General features: G+C 47.6%; 1 protein-coding gene across 2 annotated transcripts in view; it reads left to right on the top strand.

Moving 5' to 3' along the window:
- The window catches only part of AATF (apoptosis antagonizing transcription factor), a 63,440-nt gene that overhangs the window by 13,169 nt on the left and 29,716 nt on the right, over positions 1-20,555 (top strand). For both annotated transcript variants that reach the window (XR_014520081.1, XM_083479898.1), the window contains exons 5-8: positions 13,575-13,689; positions 14,998-15,205; positions 16,298-16,462; positions 17,228-17,311. Coding sequence is in view for 1 of the 2 variants with exons in the window: in XM_083479898.1 (XP_083336024.1) it covers positions 13,575-13,689; positions 14,998-15,205; positions 16,298-16,462; positions 17,228-17,311 (572 nt within the window). In the remaining variant the exon portion in view is untranslated. The remainder of the gene's footprint in view (positions 1-13,574; positions 13,690-14,997; positions 15,206-16,297; positions 16,463-17,227; positions 17,312-20,555) is intronic.

Genomic DNA, 20,555 nt, shown 5'->3' with positions numbered 1-20,555 from the left:
GCTTGTGTTTAGGGGTTTTTGCATGTTCAATTAATGTTAGGAAGGGTTTTTTCCCCTCCCCCCCAACTTTCCATAACAATTGCAAGACAGAACTAGCAATCTGAGCTTGATTTGCACATTAAAGAGACGCATTAATTAAAAATTCTACTCCCTGGTACGTTTCCGGGACCCTTCTATTCTTTATACAGAAAAAGGTCCATGATTCTCTGTTGGGTCTCCCACATCAATTCCATGTGGCGCATTGATCTTTTCTGTGTTCGTTTTTTTTTAAAAAAAGAAAGATCTTGCTGAATTTCCAGAGGACTGTGTTGTTGATTTTCTCTTATCCACTCACCCCTAGTCCCCTTTCTCTCAAGTCAGGAATAACACCACACGTTTTTAAGGCTGAGGGAAATAGGAGTGGCAGTCAGTGGTGGGCTGAGAAGTTTTAGCTCTAGAAATTCAACCATCAGGGAAACTCTTCTTCCTCATTGCTAGGCGTTTTTTAAGGCCCTGTTTGGCTGGGAGCAATGGTGGTGAATGCTTCATGTATCCAAGACAAGGGTAGGGAAACTTCCTCAGCCCAAGGGCCACATTTCTTTCTGGGCAACCTTCTGAGGGCCACACGCCAGTGGCGTCCTGGCCAGAGGCAAAAGTAGTTGGAGCAGCAAAGGTAAACAGCACCTTTTACAGAACAGGCCAGTTTTTACACACACACACCCACCCATCCCAGCATGCGAGAGGCATTATGGGAGTTCAAGGACACATTCCATGTCAGGGAACTGACATCGGAGCGAGAGGCGAAGGGGAGGCTCCCAGATGATGCTGGCGAAGGACCCAGCAGCAGGGGGAGAAACAGCTCAGTAGAGGGGGAAGCCAATCAGCGCAACACCAGGGATGAAGGGGGGCAGATGGGGGAATTGGAGAGAGGGCTGAGGGACTCTTCACTTGACATCAGTGAGGAGAGCCCAGGTCCTCCACTACCCATGCTTTCCCTGCGCAGAAGACTCCTGTGCAGTGAGAGGAGGAGGAGACTGGGTGTCAAACAACTTTTATGTTGGAAGAGGTTCAAGAAACGCCCACGGATTCTGCCAGTGACTGAGGCAGCCACGATGAGAAGGGGCTGCGCAGTCAGAAAGGTTTAACAAGGCAAATTAACCGAGAAAGGCACCAGTTTACGCATGAGTAACTCATACCCATTACATTCCAGGAAGACAAAACCCCTTTGGGTGGAGCAGGGCCAGTGAAAGGCAGCGTTCCCTGTGCGTAAAATAACAAAACGAGGAACAGTACAATGAGAATAATCGGAAGTTTATTTTACTTATTCTAATCTTTTATCTTTCTCTCAAATTTCCTTTTTCTCTTTTCTGTAAAGTAGGTGTATCTAGTAAAATTTGTGATGTGTGATGTATATATTGTATTGCTGTGTAAGTTAATGTTGACTGTTTAATAAATATTTTTTAAATGTTAAGAAAAGAAAAGAAAGGCAGCGTTCCGAGGGCCACATAGCAAAGCCTGGAGGGCTGCGTTCCCTCTCCTGGCTTGAGATCTCCCACCTCTGATCCAGGGGAATCTCCTGATTGCGATGAACTTCCACCAGAGTGAAAGCTCTTCCAGAAACCTGCTTTTGAAGAGCAGCAGAAAGACCTGCTAGTCAGTGTCCTGTTCTTGCAGTGACCAATGGGAAGCCCATAAGCAGGGTCATTTGGCTAGGGAAGGAGTAACAGGGTGAAGTGTGTGCGTAAAGATTTGATGGGGCACAAGGTTTCACTTAACCTGGAGCTTTCATAAAGCCGGCCCTACCGTTGTGCAGAATGGGGCGGGTGCCTTGGGCAGCAGTTCTGTGGGGGGTGGCAGCAAGGAGATGAAGGGCAGAGCTCTGTGTGTGTGTGCCTGGTGACCTGCCCGCTACATTCTTTAAGCTAGCCCACTGCTCTTGCGACACCACCCCCTTGCCAGTATTGAATTCAGATTCAGCTGCCGATCTGATTGTCTCTTCTTATATGAATTGGGGCTGGTGGTGGTGGGAGGCATCTTTATCCTTCGTTCCAGCCCTCTCCATCTCACCTTGGCCAAAGAGCAGATCAGAGCAACATCAAGGGCTTCTGGCAACCGTTGCTTTGAAATTTCTGTCCACATCTCCTGCAGCCTTTAGCCCAGGGAGGGCGTACTTTTAAAAATGGAGGGGCTTCACCTCATCCTGAATGGTCTCCTTTTCTGGGGAGAGAGGAAGTTTGGGTGCAACTCCGCTTGAAGGAAAGGGTTTACATGCGGTTAAAACAGATATGGAGTGAGGGACCACCAGCTTCCCAGATTGTCCCTGTGCCTTTGACCTCTTTGCTAACAACTCCTTTGCTTTTGGACACCTGGCACCATTTTGAATCAAGATGGCAGACTCTGGTGTGACTTCTCTGAGGTTTTGATGTGACAGGTCTAAATTACCGTATTTTTCGCCCTATAGGACGCACCGCCCCATAAGACGCACCTAGGTTTTTTTTGGGGGGGGGAAATAAAGGGGAAAAAATTATTTCCCCCCCAGGCGCGGGGCTGGGGCAGCCTGAGCTTCCCCCGACCCCAGCCCCCAAACAGGCAGCTCTCTGCAAGCCGTGGGAGCCCAGCGGTGGCTCCCGCTGCTTGAGGAGAGATCCGCGAAGCCTGCAGGCGCTGAGATCAGCGCGCGCAGGCTTCCGGATGCCGGCAACTCTCCCCAAGCAGCGGGAGCGTTCCCGCTGCTTCAGGAGAGATCCGCGAAGCCTGCACACGCTGAGATCAGCGCGCAGGCTTCGGGATGCAGGCAACTCTCCCCAAGCAGCGGGAGCGTTCTCGCTGCTTGCTGAGAGGTCTGCGAAGCCTGGAGAGCGAGAGGGGTCGTGCGCACCTACCGCTCTCGCTCTCCAGGCTTCAGCGAAAGCCTGCATTCACCCCATAGGACGCACCCACATTTCCCCTTCATTTTTGGAGGGGAAAAAGTGCGTCCTATAGGGCGAAAAATACGGTACGCTATCCATTTAAAAATCACTTTTTGTTTGTTTGTTTCTACAAATTCCCAGGCAGTGCTGCGCAAGTCCCGCTAATGAAATAATCTGCTATTTTGGAGAATTCTTTGTCCATTCCCTTTGCATTTGGACACCTCTTAAGATATCACAACCAAATTTTGCACGGTGGTTCCTGAGGTCAAGGAGCAAGTTTTCCTCTACGTTTGGGTACAGTCGGGTGCCATTTTTTAAAAATCAAGATGGCGAACCGAACCTTTGGAAAACTGCACCAATTTTAACCCCTGGTTTCAAAACGGCACAGATTATTCTTTGGTTTCTTAGAATTCTCGAGCAATGTCAGGTTCGAGGCTGTAGTGCTAAAGGAATATCATATATAGATATATAGAAATAGCAAATATAATTTTATACCAACTTATCTAATCAGTTGGAGCTAGAAAAGATGAAGCCTGCCCTTATTGGGGTGCAAAGGAATTTAAACAGCCAGGACTGGTGGCAAAAAACACCCAACTGTCCTAACTTTTCCAGCAATTAGTAATGGTATTAATCCAATAAATTAAAAAAAATATACAAAACTTAACTATTTATGTTCCTGCCAGTGTTAGAATTCTCCAGGTGCATTTTGTGACTGTCGCAGGTTAAACTGTGACCACATGGAGATCTCGGGATGCCAGATTGGCGACCCGACATCTCCATCTGGCTGGCCCCTCCAGCTTTCTTAAGCAAGTAAGCTTATTGATTGCATTTATATCTCACCTTTTCCTCCAAGTTTTACATGGTTCACCAAGATTTACATGTTGTAGTTAATCCCTACAACAACTCTGTGAGGTAGGCTAAGAGAAGGTAGCTGCAGATGTTTTGGGACTACAACACCCATCACCCCTAGCTAACAGGACCAGTGGTCAGGGATGATGGGAATTGTAACCTCAAAACATCTGGAGGGCCGAGTTTGCCTATGCCTGCCCTAGTCCAACAACACTAACCAAGTATACCACACATAGGCTTCCTAGAGTACTTCTGTTATGGGGCAGCTGTATAAATTAAGTAGGTAAATAAATACAGGGAAAGCCAAATGTCACTTAGAGAAGGGTCTGAGATATTTCCCTTGAAGCTTGAATTTATTTTATTCTTGATTGTTTCATTTGATGTTTTAATGTGCTGTAAACCACTTTGAGATATATATATACAAAACGAAGTATAGAAATGAAATGAAAAGTAGTAATTTTAATAAGAAGCAGGGGGAAATATAACTTATCTTAAATACCATTGTAAACAGTTAAAATCCTTAGTAGGATTGGAATATCACTTGTAGTTTAATGGTGAATTTTGGACACAATGGAGAGGTAAAATATTTGGATTATTATAAAAGATGCAGGAGGAAATGATTAAAAATAGGACCCCCAAAGTGGAGGAGGAAGTCCAAGAGTTTCCTTGGGATCTTGTTTTTATGTTGGATGTTGGACGTGTGACTGTGAAATTTTAATCTGAAAAACCAAACAAATAAATTTATTATGAAAAAGTATTTTTTATAATATAATGAGGTATAGAAATGAAATGAAAAAGTAGGAAAAAAATTAATTTCACTGCCCAAAAAATAAGCTGCTTAGACATTCCGTTGCAGCAACCCTAACCTATGTTTAAGGTGGCATTTAGCAATTAGCTAATATCACTGGAGTTTCTAACACTGGTTTCTGCTACCAGACGTCAATACTTTTACTGTGGGGAATCGGGTGTAAGCTACTTTTGAGAGCTGCTTGGAGCAATAAAGTGAGATCTGAAAACAAAACAAATGGATGGGTGGTAGAGCACGCAGTGTTGTTGGCCGATAGATAGCCTTTGTCAATGGTAGGGCGGGAGGCAGAGCCTATGATGGGACCTGATTGGTTTTAATTAAAGCTAGTGAGGATGGGGGCTTGTGGAGGGCGGCAGACTGAGCTTAGTGCCCATTCGCCCTAATCTCCAATCTCCACCGAGAGTATGTGATTTGCATGTAGAGAAATGGGAACTGCAACTCCCATTAGCGCCAGCAGACATGGTCCTTGTCCGGGAATGGTGCATCGACATCTGGGCAAGGATGTAGAAGGACCTGGGCTCAATCCCCGACCTGTCCAGTTGTAAGGATTTTGAATTTCTGGGAAAGACCTTTCTCTGCTTGAAACCCTGAAAGAGCCGCCGCTGCCACTGCTGATCTGAGTAGACACTACTGTACTTGATGGTCAAATAATCTGGCAGCTTCCTGTGGTCCTGCTGCTTTCAAGCCGTAATTTTGCACTTTTTCTTTTTTTAATTAACCCTGGCACCTTGCAGGATCTGACTGCTAATTACCAACTCTCTCTCCCTCCCTCCCTCCCCTCTGTTTACAGTTCAAGCTATTTTATTTATAGCTAATCTTCAGCAGGCACTGTTTCAATCACTGCTAGAGCTGGAAGCCTGTACTTCATGCTGTTGGGGAAACAGCTGGGAATCCTAGTTATTTAAACAATATATAAATCATTTAATCTTGTAACAAGGAGGGTTTGTTTTTTTTCTGGGGGAGGGGGAGAGAAATCTGGCACTCTGCAGCAACACAACCTATGTGGGATGGGAGCAGGGGCCTGCCGGGAATTGGAACAGCAAGACATTGGAGGGTGGGGCCTCCTTTTTAATAAACATAAAACGGACTTCTTGAGGAATCTGTCAATTTTTTTAAAAATAGGCGCTTGCAAAAAATAGGGAATTGGGAATAGCCTCTTAGCTTTCATTTTAAAAAGTTTTGTTTATTATTATTTACAGTGGTACCTCGGTTCTCGTAACGTAATACGTTCCGGAAGACCGTCCGAGTTCTGAAACATTTGAAAACCGAGGCGCAAAGGGCTGGCTGCAAATGCAGTTGAGAAAATTGAAAAAACACACAGCGGAAGCCGTTCGACTTCCGAGGCACGTTCGAAAACGGAAGCATTTACTTCCAGGTTTTTGGCGTTCGGGTTCTGAAACATTTGTCAACGGAGACATTTTGAGAACTGAGGTACCACTGTATTACCCACCCTTCACCCTAAGGTTGCAGGGCGAGTTGCAACGTTAAAACACAGTATTAATAACAGCCTTAAACAACTTAAAATCACCAAAATAAAATGGTTCTTATAATAATAATAATTTATGATTTATACCCTGCTCATCTGGCTGGGCTTCCCAGCACCTCGAGTTTTGGAAGCCAGGGTAAAGAGATGTGTTGTCAGCATTCACCAAAAGCTATACTATGAAGCTACCAGATGCATCTCTGTGGGGAGGGAGATTAGGGGTGCCACAGCAATGCCTTCTCCTGCCCTCCCCAAGCATCTGAGGGTGGAGGAACCACCAAGAGGTTACCTTCTGCTCCTCTCACACCTGAGAAGGTCTGTAGCGAAGGAGGCCGTCTTTCAGATATTATGCATGCCCTGGGAGGGTTTTTGCTCTGAAGAAATATTTTAAATGAAATCTCGGGACTAGATTACTGCAGTGCGCTCTGTGTGGGGCTGCCCTTGGGCCTGGTTCCCGAGCTAGAGCTAGCTTAGCGCTAGAGCGCTGAGGGGACTGATGGTGCCGCCTCTACTGAAACATCTGCTAAACTGGCTGCCCTTCTGCAAGTTCTTGTATTAATATACAAAGCCCTGAACAACTCAGGCCTTAAGTACTGCCCGACCGCTTCTGTCCCATGAGATCATTCACAGCAACTCTCAAACAATTGCTGAATTAACTGATGGCAGCATCCGCTAATATTTCTCTAAATCAGGCCTCTCTTCCTTCAAACAGCTGCTGAAAAAGGTTGTGTCTTAGCTGCCTACCTCAAACTATTTAGAGAGATGGAGCCAGGCGCAGCTTAGTAGGGAGGGAGTTCCACGTGCGAGAGCAGCTGCTGCCGAAAAGACCCTTCCCCAAGCCATGTGCTTCATCCCACATACGAACCACAAAGAGGGTCTTACCTCTTGACCTTAAAACACAGGAAGGTTGAGAGGAAAGAAGGCTTTCCCTCAAATATTTAGGCCCCTTGCCTTTTAAAGCTTTAAAGCAGGCACCCCCAAACTCGGCCCTCCAGATGTTTTGGGACTACAGTTCCCACCATCCCTGACCGCTGGTCCTGTTAGCTAGGGATGATGGGAGTTGTAGTCCCAAAACATCTGGAGGGCCGAGTTTGGGGATGACTGCTTTAAAACGTGAATGAGAGCACCTTGAATCAAACCTGGAAAACACAGGAAGTTGTCGTACAATGAGTCAGACCAATGGCCCGTCTAACTTAGCATTGCCCACACTGACTGGCAGCAGCTCTCTGGGGTTTTGGGCAGGAGTCTCTCTGCCGGCCCTGCCTGAAGATTGAAACTGGGACCTGCATGCAGAGCAGGTGCTTCAGCTACAGCCTTCGCCTGATAACCCGCACCCCAAAAGATGTTTGCAGGATTTTTTTTGGGTTGTTGGAGTGGGTGCAAAGGTTGAGAGCATGCTAATTTCTCACAGAAAGTTAGAATAATCATGCCTGCTACACTTTGCCTCTTGAATCGCTATAGGTTCTATAAATATACTAGAAACTTAAATCTTGTTTTTAAATGGAATATGGGGATTATGGTTCATCCGGAGGGGGAGGGAAGGAGGAACGCTATACACACACACACACGTCCCCGTCCGTCCGTCCCCCGCTTCCTCTGTGAACGGCCATGCTTCAAATGCCAACCTTTCTGCGCTAAATCTGGCGGATAATGGCGGCTGGGAGGACAACGCTGACTCTCCTACAGGCCACTGCCCAACTTTAGGGGATGGTGACGCAACGGAGCGGTGGCGTAACTTCTTTGTTGCCAAAGTTAGAGGCCTTAAAATGTTAAAGCTTATTGTTATTCTGAGTTGATAATCTCTCCCTTGCTTTAATAATTTTTCCTCATGCCTGGATAGCCCGCGAGTTGCACGATAATCACTCACACAGCTTTGTAATCAATGCCCAAAGTAATAGGATTCCGCTGGCCAACGGCAATTAATAAATTTGTGTCTCTCCCCCCCCCCCTTTTTTTAAAACACTAGCAAGTCGGGCCTGAAATACGACTGACTGGCTTTTGCTCATTTGCATATTTATTGCAGTGGAAAAATTCTTGCGGAATGATTGATGTTGAGCTTGCCTCTTGAATTCCAACCAGTGCATTATTATGAAATGAAAAATGCCAGCCATACAGTTGATTAAAGTTGAAGACAGTGGAATCAGTGTTTTTTAAGATTGTGGGAGAATTAAAGGCATATTTTAATAGATGTTGACAAGAAGTGAACTAACAAAAGCAAAGCAAAGGATTTGCTTGAAAAGATTTAATCAAACGTGTTTCTTGGGGGATTAATTGCTGGGGATGACTAGTCTAGCGCCTGGGGTAGGCTGGGGAGGGGGGGCAGGCGGGGAGACGGTGCGGGAACCGGGGGTGGGGGCGGTCCTAGCTTATGGGTTTGAATGAGAAGTATTGTTCTTGGGCCAACGTATCGAGCGTTGCGTTTGACCTACGGTTTAACTCCGGTCTCAGAGCTGTCTGTGAAAAGGAACGAGAGTAGTCCCTCTTAATCCTAAACGTCCAAACTGGACAGGGAAAAGTGACGTACACTCTTGGTTTCGCCATAATAACTTGTCTTGAGTTGGGGCGGGGTGGGGGGTTTCAGGAGGAGAGAATATATATTCATGTTGGTCTGTATATTTGTAATAATTCTGTGCCTGCAATATTTTGCAGCTGTGTGCGTGTACACCGAGCAGCTGAGCACATAAGCGTGGATGGGGGAAGCCGTTGGTGCTCTCTAGACTACAACTCCCATCATCACCGGCCATCCTGGCTGGGGCTGATGGGACTCTGGAGTAGAACGACATCCAGGCCCTTCCCTTTGCTAAGGTGTTGAATTATCACCAACCAAGCAGCGGCTGAAGGAAACCTCTGGCCATTGGTCCATCTGTGTTGTCTGCACTGACTGGCAGCAGCTCTGCAGGGTTTCAGACACACTCAGCCCCACCTGGAGATGGCAGGGATTGAACCTGGGACCTTTTGAGTGCAAAACAGGTCGCGCTCTGCCATCTTCACCAAAAAATAGCTTCAAGTCTTCCTGGCTCTGAATGAAGAAGGGTTGGATTAAATAGGCACGTAGGAAGCTGCCTTATATTGAGTTAGACCATTGGTCCATCCAGGCCAGTATCCCTATTGGCCGTGGCTCTCGAGGATTTCAGACCGTTGACATACCCATCCCTGCTTGGAGATGCCAGGGGTTAAGAACATAAGAGCCTGCCGTGTCAGGCTAAAGGCCCTTCCAGTCCAGCATTTAACTTTAGCAAAATCCCTGTTGTCAGGGTTGGTTAGGGTTGCATGCGGAGGGTTGCATCTTGAGGGCTGCCATGTGTGTGAATGCGTGTAATATGTTTTGTATATCAGGCATAGGCAAACACTGGCCCTCCAGATGTTTTGGGACTACAATTCCCATCATCCCTGTCCACTGGTCCTGATAGTTATGGATGCATTGCTTAGGAATTAAGGGAAGCAGAAAATCAGTGAAGTTTTGAGATCTGTGGTTCAACTCAGCATTGTTTGGAATGCTTCCGTCAGCCATCTTTGTTCAGAATGGCTTCTAGCTATATCTAAACATAGATGAAAGCCTGCTATTTGATCTCAGGAACCATCATGCGCAATCTGGTTATAATATTTTAAGAGGTGTCCAAATTCATAGCACACAAACAACTTTCCAAAATATATAGCAGTTAACAGTAAAATTACTGATTATAGGTCAGAAAGTTAAAAACAAGTTGGCCTCACTCTCTTTGAAATATAGTCAGCAGTTAAACAATATGCATTATAAAACAAAACTACAGATTAAAAATTATAGTTATATTCAGCTATGTCTTTCTCAGGGTTGACCCGCTGAAATGAACCGAGGTAAGTCGATTTAACTTCATTGGGTCTACTCTGAGTAGGACTCTTGTTGACCACTACCCATAGATTGTATCCAGTCTTAGTCAAGCTCAGAGTAGACCCACTGAAGTTAATGCACTTGTCTATCATAGGTCCATTAATTCCAATGGCTCAGCACTGAGTAGAACTTAGTTTAATACATCCCTGTGCATCTAGGTATAGTCATGTCCATACATTTTAATGGGTCTTTTCTGAGTTGTACTAACATTGGACACAGCCCACAGCAAGTAAGTGTCCAAATAGAGACTTCAAAGCTATTTAAATGTGTTATTGTTATTATTCTTAGTAAGCTAAACTGGGGCGAAATGATTTGACCCCCCCCCCTTTTGTCAGTTGCTTATAGCACGGTCTTGTGCTTGCTTACTCAAGAGTTAAGTCAGAAAGTTTTACATGGGAGCATTTTCCCAGTCACAACGTAAGCCTCACCAGGGACAGATCCACTCATTTAAAACACACCCAACACACATTTAAAGCCCACCATTACTCTTCAAAGAATCATGGGAGCCAGGGATAAAATTCCCATCACCCTTAATGAACCACAATTGCCAGGATTCGGGGGGCGGGCGGGCGGGCGGCTAAATGTGCTTTAAATGTAGGATACCTGCTCCAGAGGTAAGCTCTCCTCAATAGAACTTATTCCCAGGTAAGCAGAATTAAAGTTATGACTTCGTTTATTTCTTTTTTGGGGTGTGTGAAGGTATGCTTTTTTTATTCATTTTCTTACAGGGAAACCCCACCTTGCAGGGTGCACGGGACACACACAGTTATTTATTTCAGTTTTGCTTAAAAAAAGTAATTTATCCAAACAAACAGTTTGTATGGGATGGTGAATTTCTCCTCAACCTGTATTTCTTTTGCACCTCTGTTCCCTCTCTCTCTTTCTCTCTGAGCCTTTTCAGGCAGTGTCTCCCAGACCCAAATATAATAACCTCTGTTGCTGTCTCTTTTGCATATGCTGAGTGTCAGCTGCAGCGGATGTGACCCCCTTTCCACCACCCCCCTCCCCGGGCGGCTGCCGCTCCTCTCCTCTCTCCCCGCCGTCATATATCTTGCGGCGCTCCTCGCCATTCAGGAATAAACATGTGTAATGTGCTTGATGGTGAAAATAATTCCCCACCTTATCTTCGCTTTGTTCTCTTGCCTGCCTGCCACTTGTCACACAGGGTGATACGATGGCTTCTTTTGTGCTTCCTCCCTCGCCGCCGCGTAAGCCCCCATTTGCTATAAATGGGTTTGGAGGCCCGCCCCCATTTTTTAACAAGATGGCAAGCTGAAGGTGGGGGGTGGCTGGGTAGGTGAGAAAAGAGGTGCTTTCCTCCCTCTCCCCAGTCCAAAAATACGGGCTTACAAGCAGCCTTGTGGATTTTAAGCAGGGGTCAGCAAACTTTTTCAGCAGGGGGCCGGTCCACTGTCCCTCAGACCTTGTGGTGGGCCGGACTATATTTAGAAAAAAAAATAATGAATTCCTATGCCCCACAAATAATCCAGAGATGCATTTTAAATAAAAGCACACATTCTGCTCATGTAAAAACACCAGGCAGGCCCCACAAATAACCCAGAGATTAAAATAAAAGGACACATCCTACTCATGTAAAAACAGGCTGATTCCCGGACCATCTGCGGGCCGGATTTAGAAGGTGATTGGGCCAGATCCGGCCCCCGGGCCTTAGTTGGCCTACCCATGATTTTAAGCATTAAGAAATACCAAACAGCCAGCCTATTTCCACCCCTGCACACAAATATTTATGTAATGTTAGGGGATATGTGTCCCTACTTGACCCTTAAGGCAGGCACGGGGAGCCCTCCCCCCCCCAAGGTGTGCATTCTGTCATGGGCAATGTTCTGAGGGCCACATCAGTCATCAAGACTCTGTGATTGGCAGGTGTGACTTTGTTGGTGTCAACCACCACCATGTATTACATGGTTGGCGCTGACCCGCAGTAGAGCCTTCTTGGTGGGGGTTCCACCTGCTTGTGGAATGCCCTCCCTTGCAACACGCACCTCTCTCTCTCATTATTGACTTTTCAGTGGAATTCAAAAGGCATTCTGGTTCACCCAGCCATTGGATGGCTGAGAGAGCCATGTTTCCGGCAACCCTGAAATCATCTGTTACAAGACTTTGTTCATCCATTTAAGCAGCTTTTATAGGGTTTCTAGTGATCTAGTTTTAGTTATGCTTTTACCGCCCTGGGCTCCTTTGGAAAGAAGAACAATGGGATATAAAATAATGATAATGGCCAGACACGCAACAATCTCCATCTAGCCAAGCAAGAGGTAGTCTATCTCAGTTCAAGGGTGCTTTTCCCAGCCAGGTAAAATCACCAGAGGAGGGTTTGAAGCCAGGCCAGCGAGGGATGCGACCTTAGCAGGATCCCCAGGGCCGAATTGAGGAGCCTTCAGGGCCAGGTTGGTTCCACCCTCCAAAGCCTGAGGTTCCTCAACCCTGAATTAAGGCAGGTTGAGAGGAGCTGTACCTTAGTGGCCGACTGCCCCCTTTGCATGCATAGGGCTCCAAGCTAAGTCCCTGGCATCTCTGGCTTATAAGGCTCCTGCAGGAGGTGATAGGATACACCTGCCTTTCCCTGAAGCCCTGGAGAGCTGCTGCTGGTCAGAGTAGGCAGTATTGAACTAGATCAGTGTTTCCGAAGGTTGAGTCTCCAGCTGTTGTTGGACTACAATTCCCATAATCTCTGACCACTGGTCCTGCTAGCTAGGCATGATGTGAGTTGTAGTCCAAAAAACAGCTGGAGGCGCAAGTTTGAGAAACCCTGGACTAGATGGGCTGGTAGTCTGAGCTTCCTACATTCCCACTCCCTCCCCCTAAGATCAGTGGTGGGGAACCGGTGGCCCTCGCAGGTGTAGTCGAACTCCAGTTCCCATCATCCTCCAGTGGCCAGGAATAATGGGAGTTGTAGTTCAGCAGAAGGTGAAGGTCCTTCAGTTCCGCACCCCTTTCCTGGGACTCTTTCTTACCTTCCCTTTGTTGGGAGTTCAACAGAAGGGATCATTTCGTTTGCAACTTAAGAGTTAATTCTGTTCTCCCAAGGCGGGTGGGAGGGGCAGAGGTGTTGCTTAGCAACTAGCCGGAGTGGCATGATCTTTGTGGAGGTAACACATGCTCTGCTTGGGTGTCTAGTTGAGGCAGGTTTAGTTGCACCTAACTCTTCTCTCAAAAAGGCAGGCCCCTGAAAGGCAAAAGCTCTCTGTTTATTTCTCCTCGAACGGTGCACTGCTCTTGTTTAGTTTTGCTCCGTGAAGCATTAACCGAGATTTCTTTCCTCTCTGGGCTCCCTCTGCGTTGTTCAAGCGACTTTGCTAGCACCCTTTGCATGTCTTAATTCTTCACCACTTTCACCGTTCTGGATTCTGCAGGAAACTCTTTGCGGCCAGAGTGCAAAGATGTGCAAATTTATTCCCATTGTTTGTTCGTTCGTTTTCTTCCCGGACGAAGAACTTAAAAGTGCAGTGGCAAATAGCATGGCCTTCCTGCTGCCATCAGAGAAGTCACATGGGGGGGGGTGTGGACGTGTCAAAACTGCTGCCCCACCTGCTGCCTGCAAGGTCCTCGATTATTCTCTCTCTCCACACACACACCCTCCAAATCTCCTGTCTTTGAAGCTTTTCTGGTAGTGACTCTTTGGGAAACATTAAATGCCATTTCCATTTTGTTCCGCAGATCACAAAGCCCTCAAGGCTTTGCTGAGGACCCTGGTGGATCTTCAGGATGAGCTTTTGCACCAGTACTCAGGCACGAGACATCTGGTAGATGGAGAGCAAGGGAAGGAGGACAGGTAAATGCAAAAACAATGGCAATTCTGTCGACCTCAGGGATGAGCCTGGGGAAGCTTTCCCCTCTGGCTGGAAAGGGAAAAGGCCCATAGCTTAGTGGGTAGAGAATCTGCTGGTTCGATCCCCGGCCTCTCCGGTTAGGGCTGGGAAAGACCCCTGTCTTAAACCTTGGGAGTTGCTGCCGGCCAGTGTAGACAGTACTGAGGTAGATGGACCAGTGGCCTGCCTTGTTATAGACCAGCTTCCTTTGTTCCCAAGTTCCATGTCAGTCGGAGGGCAAAAAGAAGTGGGTGAAGCGATTGGTTCTGGAACCGACAGCTGTACAATAAGCGACGCTCCACCCCTGGAAAAGTTAAAGAGGTTTTTATTATGTGTTTTGTCTTCTCATTTTGTATGTTTATGTTGTGAACGGCCTTGTGATCTTCAGATGACCCCCGACTGCATGCAAATTTAATAAATAAAGTAATAATTAGTTTTTTTGCATCCTGCCCCTATGCGTCTCTGCACCCAGGCATGCAAGAGGCATTATGATCTCAGTTCAAGAGCGCATTCCAAATGCTGTAACTTTTCCTCCTTTATGGGAGTAGATGTTGAAGGAGGGGGGAAAGGAGATTTGCCAAGTAAGCCCCGGGGGGGGGGGGGGAGAACCCAGCAGTTAGGGACTTACCCAGAACTGCCATAAGGAAAGATGAGGTTGGGGGGGGGGGTGCTCTGAGAGCACTTGTGAGTGGGCTGCTCTCATCTGGGGAAGATTTCGGAACAAGGGCGCTGCGTTGCTCCGGACCAAGTTCAGAGTGCTAATATAGGTATATATAGAGCCCTTAACAGGTTGGGACCAGTTTCCTTGCAGAATTGCTTTACCCCATATGTGCCGCTTCAGCTCTTTGGGTTTGCAGAACTTGCACGGCTATGGGTCCCACATAGAAATCATTCCACACTGGTGAGAATTCAACTTTTGCTGTGGCAGCATGAACACTCCCTGCCTGTTGACATTAGGCAAGCGTCTTTGCCATTTCCGGTGCCTGCTTAAAACATTTCTTTTTAGGCAAGCCTATCCAGATGTGTAGATGTCATATGTGTATTATCCCTCTTAAGCCAATGTTGCTTTTCATCACCTTCTGGATATGCTTAAATACTTGTTTTTTAACCCATTTTTAAACCGATAATTTCAATGTTTTATATTTGTTGTAAGCCACTTAGAGGTTGTCCCCCATCCCTGTCCCCCCCAAAAAAATCATATAGTGGTATATTGCTAAATAAATAAATGCATTGATTTACATGTTCTTGATCTTGCTTTTTTTTAAAAAAAGCAACGAAGAGATCCCAAGCGGCGATGACGACGATGACCAAGCTGAGAGGGAAGACAAGGAGAGGAAGAGGCCACGCAAGCGGAAGCTGGGAATGGACGATTACCCAGAGTTCGCAGCCAAACGGTTTGCCGACTTCCGGTCCTATCGGAACAGCACGCTGCAGAAGTGGCATGATAGGACCAAGCTGGCTTCTGGGAAGCTGGGGAAGGCAAGAGTCGCTCCTCTCTTTTGGGGGGTGGGCGCAGGTCATAGGCCACGTGTGGCTTGTGGCTGCCTTGCAGTGCTAAGATCCCATTGTCAGGGAAAGCTGCATCTTGTGTAGATCCCCACTTTGAAAACCTAAAAGGGAAAGAAAAAGCTACATAAACAGGAGCGTGCGTGTAAAAATGCATTGTGAACTGCCCTGAGTGCTATAGGTGAAAGGCGGTATACAAATTCAATGCATACTTACATACATACATACATAATAGCACCTGCATCAAGAAGTTGAAACTAGTAATAGTAAGAAGAAGAAGAAGAGGAGGAAGAGGAGGAGGAGTTTGGATTTGATATCCTGCTTTATCACTACCCTAAGGAGTCTCAAAGCGGCTAACAATCTCCTTTCCCCTCCTCCCCCACAACAAACACTCTGTGAGGTGAGTGAGGCTGAGAGACTGCGGAGAGGTGTGACTAGCCCAAGGTCACCCAGCAGCTGCATGTGGAGGAATCGAACCCGGTTCACCAGATTACGAGTTTACCGCTCTTACCCTGCCCATCTGGCCGGGCCTCCCCAACCACTCTGGGCGACTCCCAACAGAATATAAAAAACACGATAAAACATCAAACATTAAAAACTTTCCTAAACAGGGCTGCCTTCAGATGTCTTCTAAAAGTCAGATAGTTGTTTATTTCCTTGACATCTGACGGGAGGGCGTTCCACAGGGTGGGCACCACTACCGAGAAGGCCCTATGGCTGGTTCCCTGTAACCTCACTTCTTGCAGGGAGGGAACCACCAGAAGGCCCTCCTTGGAGCTGGACCTCAGTGCCTGGGCTGAACGATGGGGGTGGAGATGCTCCTTCAGATGTCTCTGGGAAAATCCTTGGCTGACAATTTAGGAAGGAGGGTTAACTAATTGGAGGGAACTGAAAATACTCTCTGGTCCAGCCATCTATTGGAGATGGATAACTGAAATCATGAGTTAAAGCCTCACTCACGTAGGAAATACTTTCCAGCTTATCCACTGGCACAGAAAGATTGGGGCAGGGGAACGGAAGATGGCTTTCCCTGCATTTGTCTGACCTTGGTTAATGTCCCTCCAGGGTTTCGGTGCCTTTGAGCGTTCCATCCTGACCCAGATCGATCACATTTTGATGGACCGAGAGAGGTTGCTCCGGCGGACGAGGACCAAGCGGTCAGCCTACAGGGTACTGGGGAAGCTGCAGCCAGCCCCTGAGCCCTTGCCAGCGACTTTGCCAGGACAGGCGGTAAGCTGGAGATTTGGGTGGGTGGGCTGTGGTGGGGGGGGGGGAGTGAGGAAGGAAACAGATTGGCTGCTGCAGTTTGAGAGCAAGGCACCTTTTTGGTTTTGAGAAGATCGTTGGAAGAAGGCAGGTCGAGAAGGAATTTTGTAACACAGCGGAGTGAAAAGATTGTTAAGGTTTGCAAGCGAAGCTAGCAAAAGATCCTTGACTTGCCATGGGCTATATTCCCTGAGCTCCTTTGGGTTCCTCTTTTGGATGGGGAATAAATTTAATAAATGAGTAAGCTGCGGTTCGGGGATTTTAAGCACCAAAGTGACGATGGGTATTTCCACAGTTTCTTATATTTCTGTTGGGGGGACCCTGTCATAGCCTGCCACTGGGGAACCCCCACTGGGAAATTGGTGAGGCAATGGCTCCAAGGAGTGGGGGGGACAGAACAGGCTTGGGGGCAGCTAGGTCCTGGTCCCCTGAACCAGAGATGGGGATCCCGTGGCCCTCCAGATTTTGTTGAGAACACTCCCAACTCCCATCAGCCCCAGCCAGCGGTTGGAGATGATGGGAGTTGTAGTCCAGCAACACCTGGAAGGGACTGCAGGTTCCTAAACCCACATTATTAAGCCTCTTTGAGTTTATTTTATAAAGCCAAGTTGGGGTATGTCGTCGTGGCTTCTCAGCAGCTCTGTGGTCACAGGGCCCACTGAGAAAGCAGCCTCTTGAGCCCGGGTTCAAGCCCAGAGAGTCTTCATGATCTTTCTCTTGCCTTCCTAGGAGGCCCTTCCGCCAACAACATCCAACACGCACCTCAAAGACCTGGACGAGGAGATCTTTGACGACGACGACTTCTACCATCAGGTGGGGGCCTTGTGGCAGTGGGCGGAAACTTTTAAGCCGAGCAGAAAAAGTTGCAAGCACCTGCCCCCGTGTGTCTTTGCCCATATGTGCTCTGCTTTTCATGCTTGTAAATGAACAGCTATCTCGGGCCCACCACCCCCTGGGAGATAGCACCGTTCCTTTTTCCACGGGGAGCTCCTTTGTAAAAGGAATTGGGGGGGGGGGACTTTTGTAGCTGTGTTCCATCATGCGCAGCCTTCAGTGGAGCACATACTCGTGGTGGCAAAAGTGGGTGTGCCCAGACACACTGCTCTCCCTTGAGGGAAGCAAGTGGTGTTATCGCAAGAGTAGGGCGGAAAAAGGGACGCGGGTGGCGCTGTGGGTTAAACCACAGAGCCTAGGACTTGCCGATCAGAAGGTCGGCGGTTTGAATCCCCGTGACGGGGTGAGCTCCCATTGCTTGATCCCTGCTCCTGCCCCCACCTAGCAGTTCGAAAGCACGTGAAAGTAAACGGCGTTTCCATGCGCTGCTCTGGTTCACCAGAAGTGGCTTAGTCATGCTGGCCACATGACCCGGAAGCTGTACACCGGCTCCCTCGGCCAATAAAGTGAGATGAGCGCCGCAACCCCAGAGTCGTCTGCGACTGGACCTAATGGTCAGGGGTCCCTTTACCTTTAGGGTGAAGAAAGCGGGGCCAGCGAGCAGCGTGGCCTGGGCAAAGTTTCTGTGCTTGAGTGTCCCCACCCCAGCTTTACATGCTATAAATGGCACACACACACTGCAGCCCCAGCAACAAAGTTGTCAATTTCACAGCTTGTAGCCATATAGGATAATATCAACAGTCCTTTTTTTCTTTTTTTGAAAGGCATCTCCTTAAGGCCTGATAATAATAATAATAATAATAATAATAATAATAATAATAATAATAATAATAATGGTGATAATGAGCCAGGCTTTTTCAGGGGTAGCTTTGTTGGATATTGTTCCCGTTGGCTTACAGATGGACTTAATCTGTTCCTACTGTTGTAAATTTGTATTTTTGTGTCTCCTTCCTTTTTTTTGGTAGACTGCCAGGATGGTTTTCAAATGGTGGGTGGTTTATAAATCATGTAGCATATGTGCACACAGAGAGAGGAAGGAGTAAAAGAAAGAGAGAGATGAACATAGTAGGATGGAGACAGAGAAGGGCAGGCAGAATTCTCTTTCCGCAATAGGGCTTTTCAGCTATGAAAGTACTACGGGCGATTTAAGGGCCCTCTGGAACAGCGCTGGGGTGAGACAAGAAATTGGGAGTATTTGGCAGGGGTACTCTGCCCCCTCCTCAGTTAATCAGGGTGCCAGGGTTAATCTAAATTAAAACGAATAGAGGTCTTGGAAGGGAATGGGAGCACCTGACTTTAAAGCAAATGGAGTTGCCAGGATCTGCTTTGTGTGTGGTTGGCCATTTCCCGAAGTGCGAGGGGAGGGCAGTGGGCGCGGAGAAAGGAGCCTCGACTTCCACCAGAGCACATGAATGGTGGGTGTGCAAACGATGCGTGTGCAAATGGTGGGTGACTCTGTACAAAAGGAGGGAGGAACTGCCTTTGGGGATGACTTACATATCACACGTTCGTCGCTCAGACTTGCTGCTGTTAGGCTGCACCTGCTTGAACAGAGAGCAAGAGGGAGAGGCGGGGGGGGGGAAGAGGAGGACGTTTTCCAGGTGCTGCCAACATCTGGCAGCTCAGCAGGGGCTGGTCCTGACTCCTGGCTACCCTACTGTCTCTAAATACGGTCCTTGGGATGCGTGGGGGCTTCAATCACTTCCCTGGATTTGGCAGCGGGCTGCGACAGCTTATCCGTGCCTCGTACATCACGCTCAAGACATCTGCTCAGCTGAGAAATACACCTTCGTTTTTCTTTTCTTCTTCTTCTTCTGCTTCTTTTTGCTTCACACCCCCCACCCCCACCCCCCACCAGCTTCTCTCCCTCCTTTCCAATCCCCAATATGCTTCTTGGGGGAGATGATCTGTTAAAAGATTACCACTTCATTGTGTCCCAAGTAATTGTGGGAATGCTAGGCCACCTTGACAGGCTCTGTGTAGCCGTACCTGTTCCACTGACCTGGCTCATTTTCCTCCTGTTCAGTGGGATTTGGCAAAGAAATTGGACCTGGAGCCATTTTCGACAAGCCTGAAAGGCAACTGGGGGAGCGGATGCATGTGTTTTCTGCCAGCCTCACACTTAAAAGCGGCTTCATAAAGGACCTTCCTTTTTTATTTGTTAGGGCTGTGAGCCAGAGCTGGGAAGCTGCTTCTGGGGAGCGAGGGGTTGGAGGGAAGAGCATAATAATAATAATAATAATAATTTTTATTTATACCCCACCCTCCCCAGCCAAGACTGGGCTCAGGGCGGCTAACACCAAATATAAAAACAATTGATCAAAATACAACTTAAAAAACAAGATTAAAACAAAACATTAAAATGCGGCCACATTTCCGTGGAAACTCAAATCAAAAACTTTTTTGGGGATGAAAACGTCAAGTCTTCACCAAGGCTAACTATCCAGACTGGTCCTACCTGGGCCAGAAAAAACCAGGGAAGTCCCAAAATAGGAGTTCCATCACAGGAGGAGAAAGGAAAAAAGAAAGATGGGGAAGGGAATCAAGTTGATTCCAAGCCAAAGGCCAGGCGGAACAACTCTGTCTTACAGGCCCTGCGGAAATAAATCAGATCCTGCAGGGCCCTGGTCTCATGAGGCAGAGCGTTCCACCAGGCCGGAGCCAGTGTTGAAAAGGCCCTGGCTCTGGTTGAGGCTAATCTAACTTATTTAGGGCCCGGGACCTCTAGGGTGTTGCTATTTATGGGTCTTAAGGTCCTCCGTGGGGCATACCGGGAGAGGTGGTCTCCTAGGTCGATCAAAGTTGACCCAAGACTAGGTGCTGAATGCCTGGGCCTGCTACTCCCCACATGATCCTATATGGACTAGATGAGCATCATCTGAGCCCCTTCTCTGCATGCTTCCTCTTCTGAATGGAAGGATGGAGAGACAAAAAAGGGGCTTTTTTCAGTTGCGGCTCTCTGATTGCAGAGTGCTCTCATCAGGGAAGCACCCCTGGCGCCATCACAGTCAGATTTTAGGCTCACAAGGAAATGAAGAGAGCCCATTTGGATCAGGCCAGTGGCCCATCTAAGTCCAGCATCCTGTTCTCACAGTAGCCAACCAGATGTCCAAATGAGAAGTTCGAAAGCAGGACCTGAGTGTAACGACAGCACTCTCCCCGC

This window comes from Podarcis liolepis (assembly GCF_965112155.1).
Source record: "Podarcis liolepis genome assembly, chromosome: 16".
Taxonomy (NCBI): domain Eukaryota; kingdom Metazoa; phylum Chordata; class Lepidosauria; order Squamata; family Lacertidae; genus Podarcis; species Podarcis liolepis.
The sequence above is the reverse complement of the archived record's forward strand: the minus strand, read 5'-3'. Positions and strand labels throughout refer to the sequence as shown.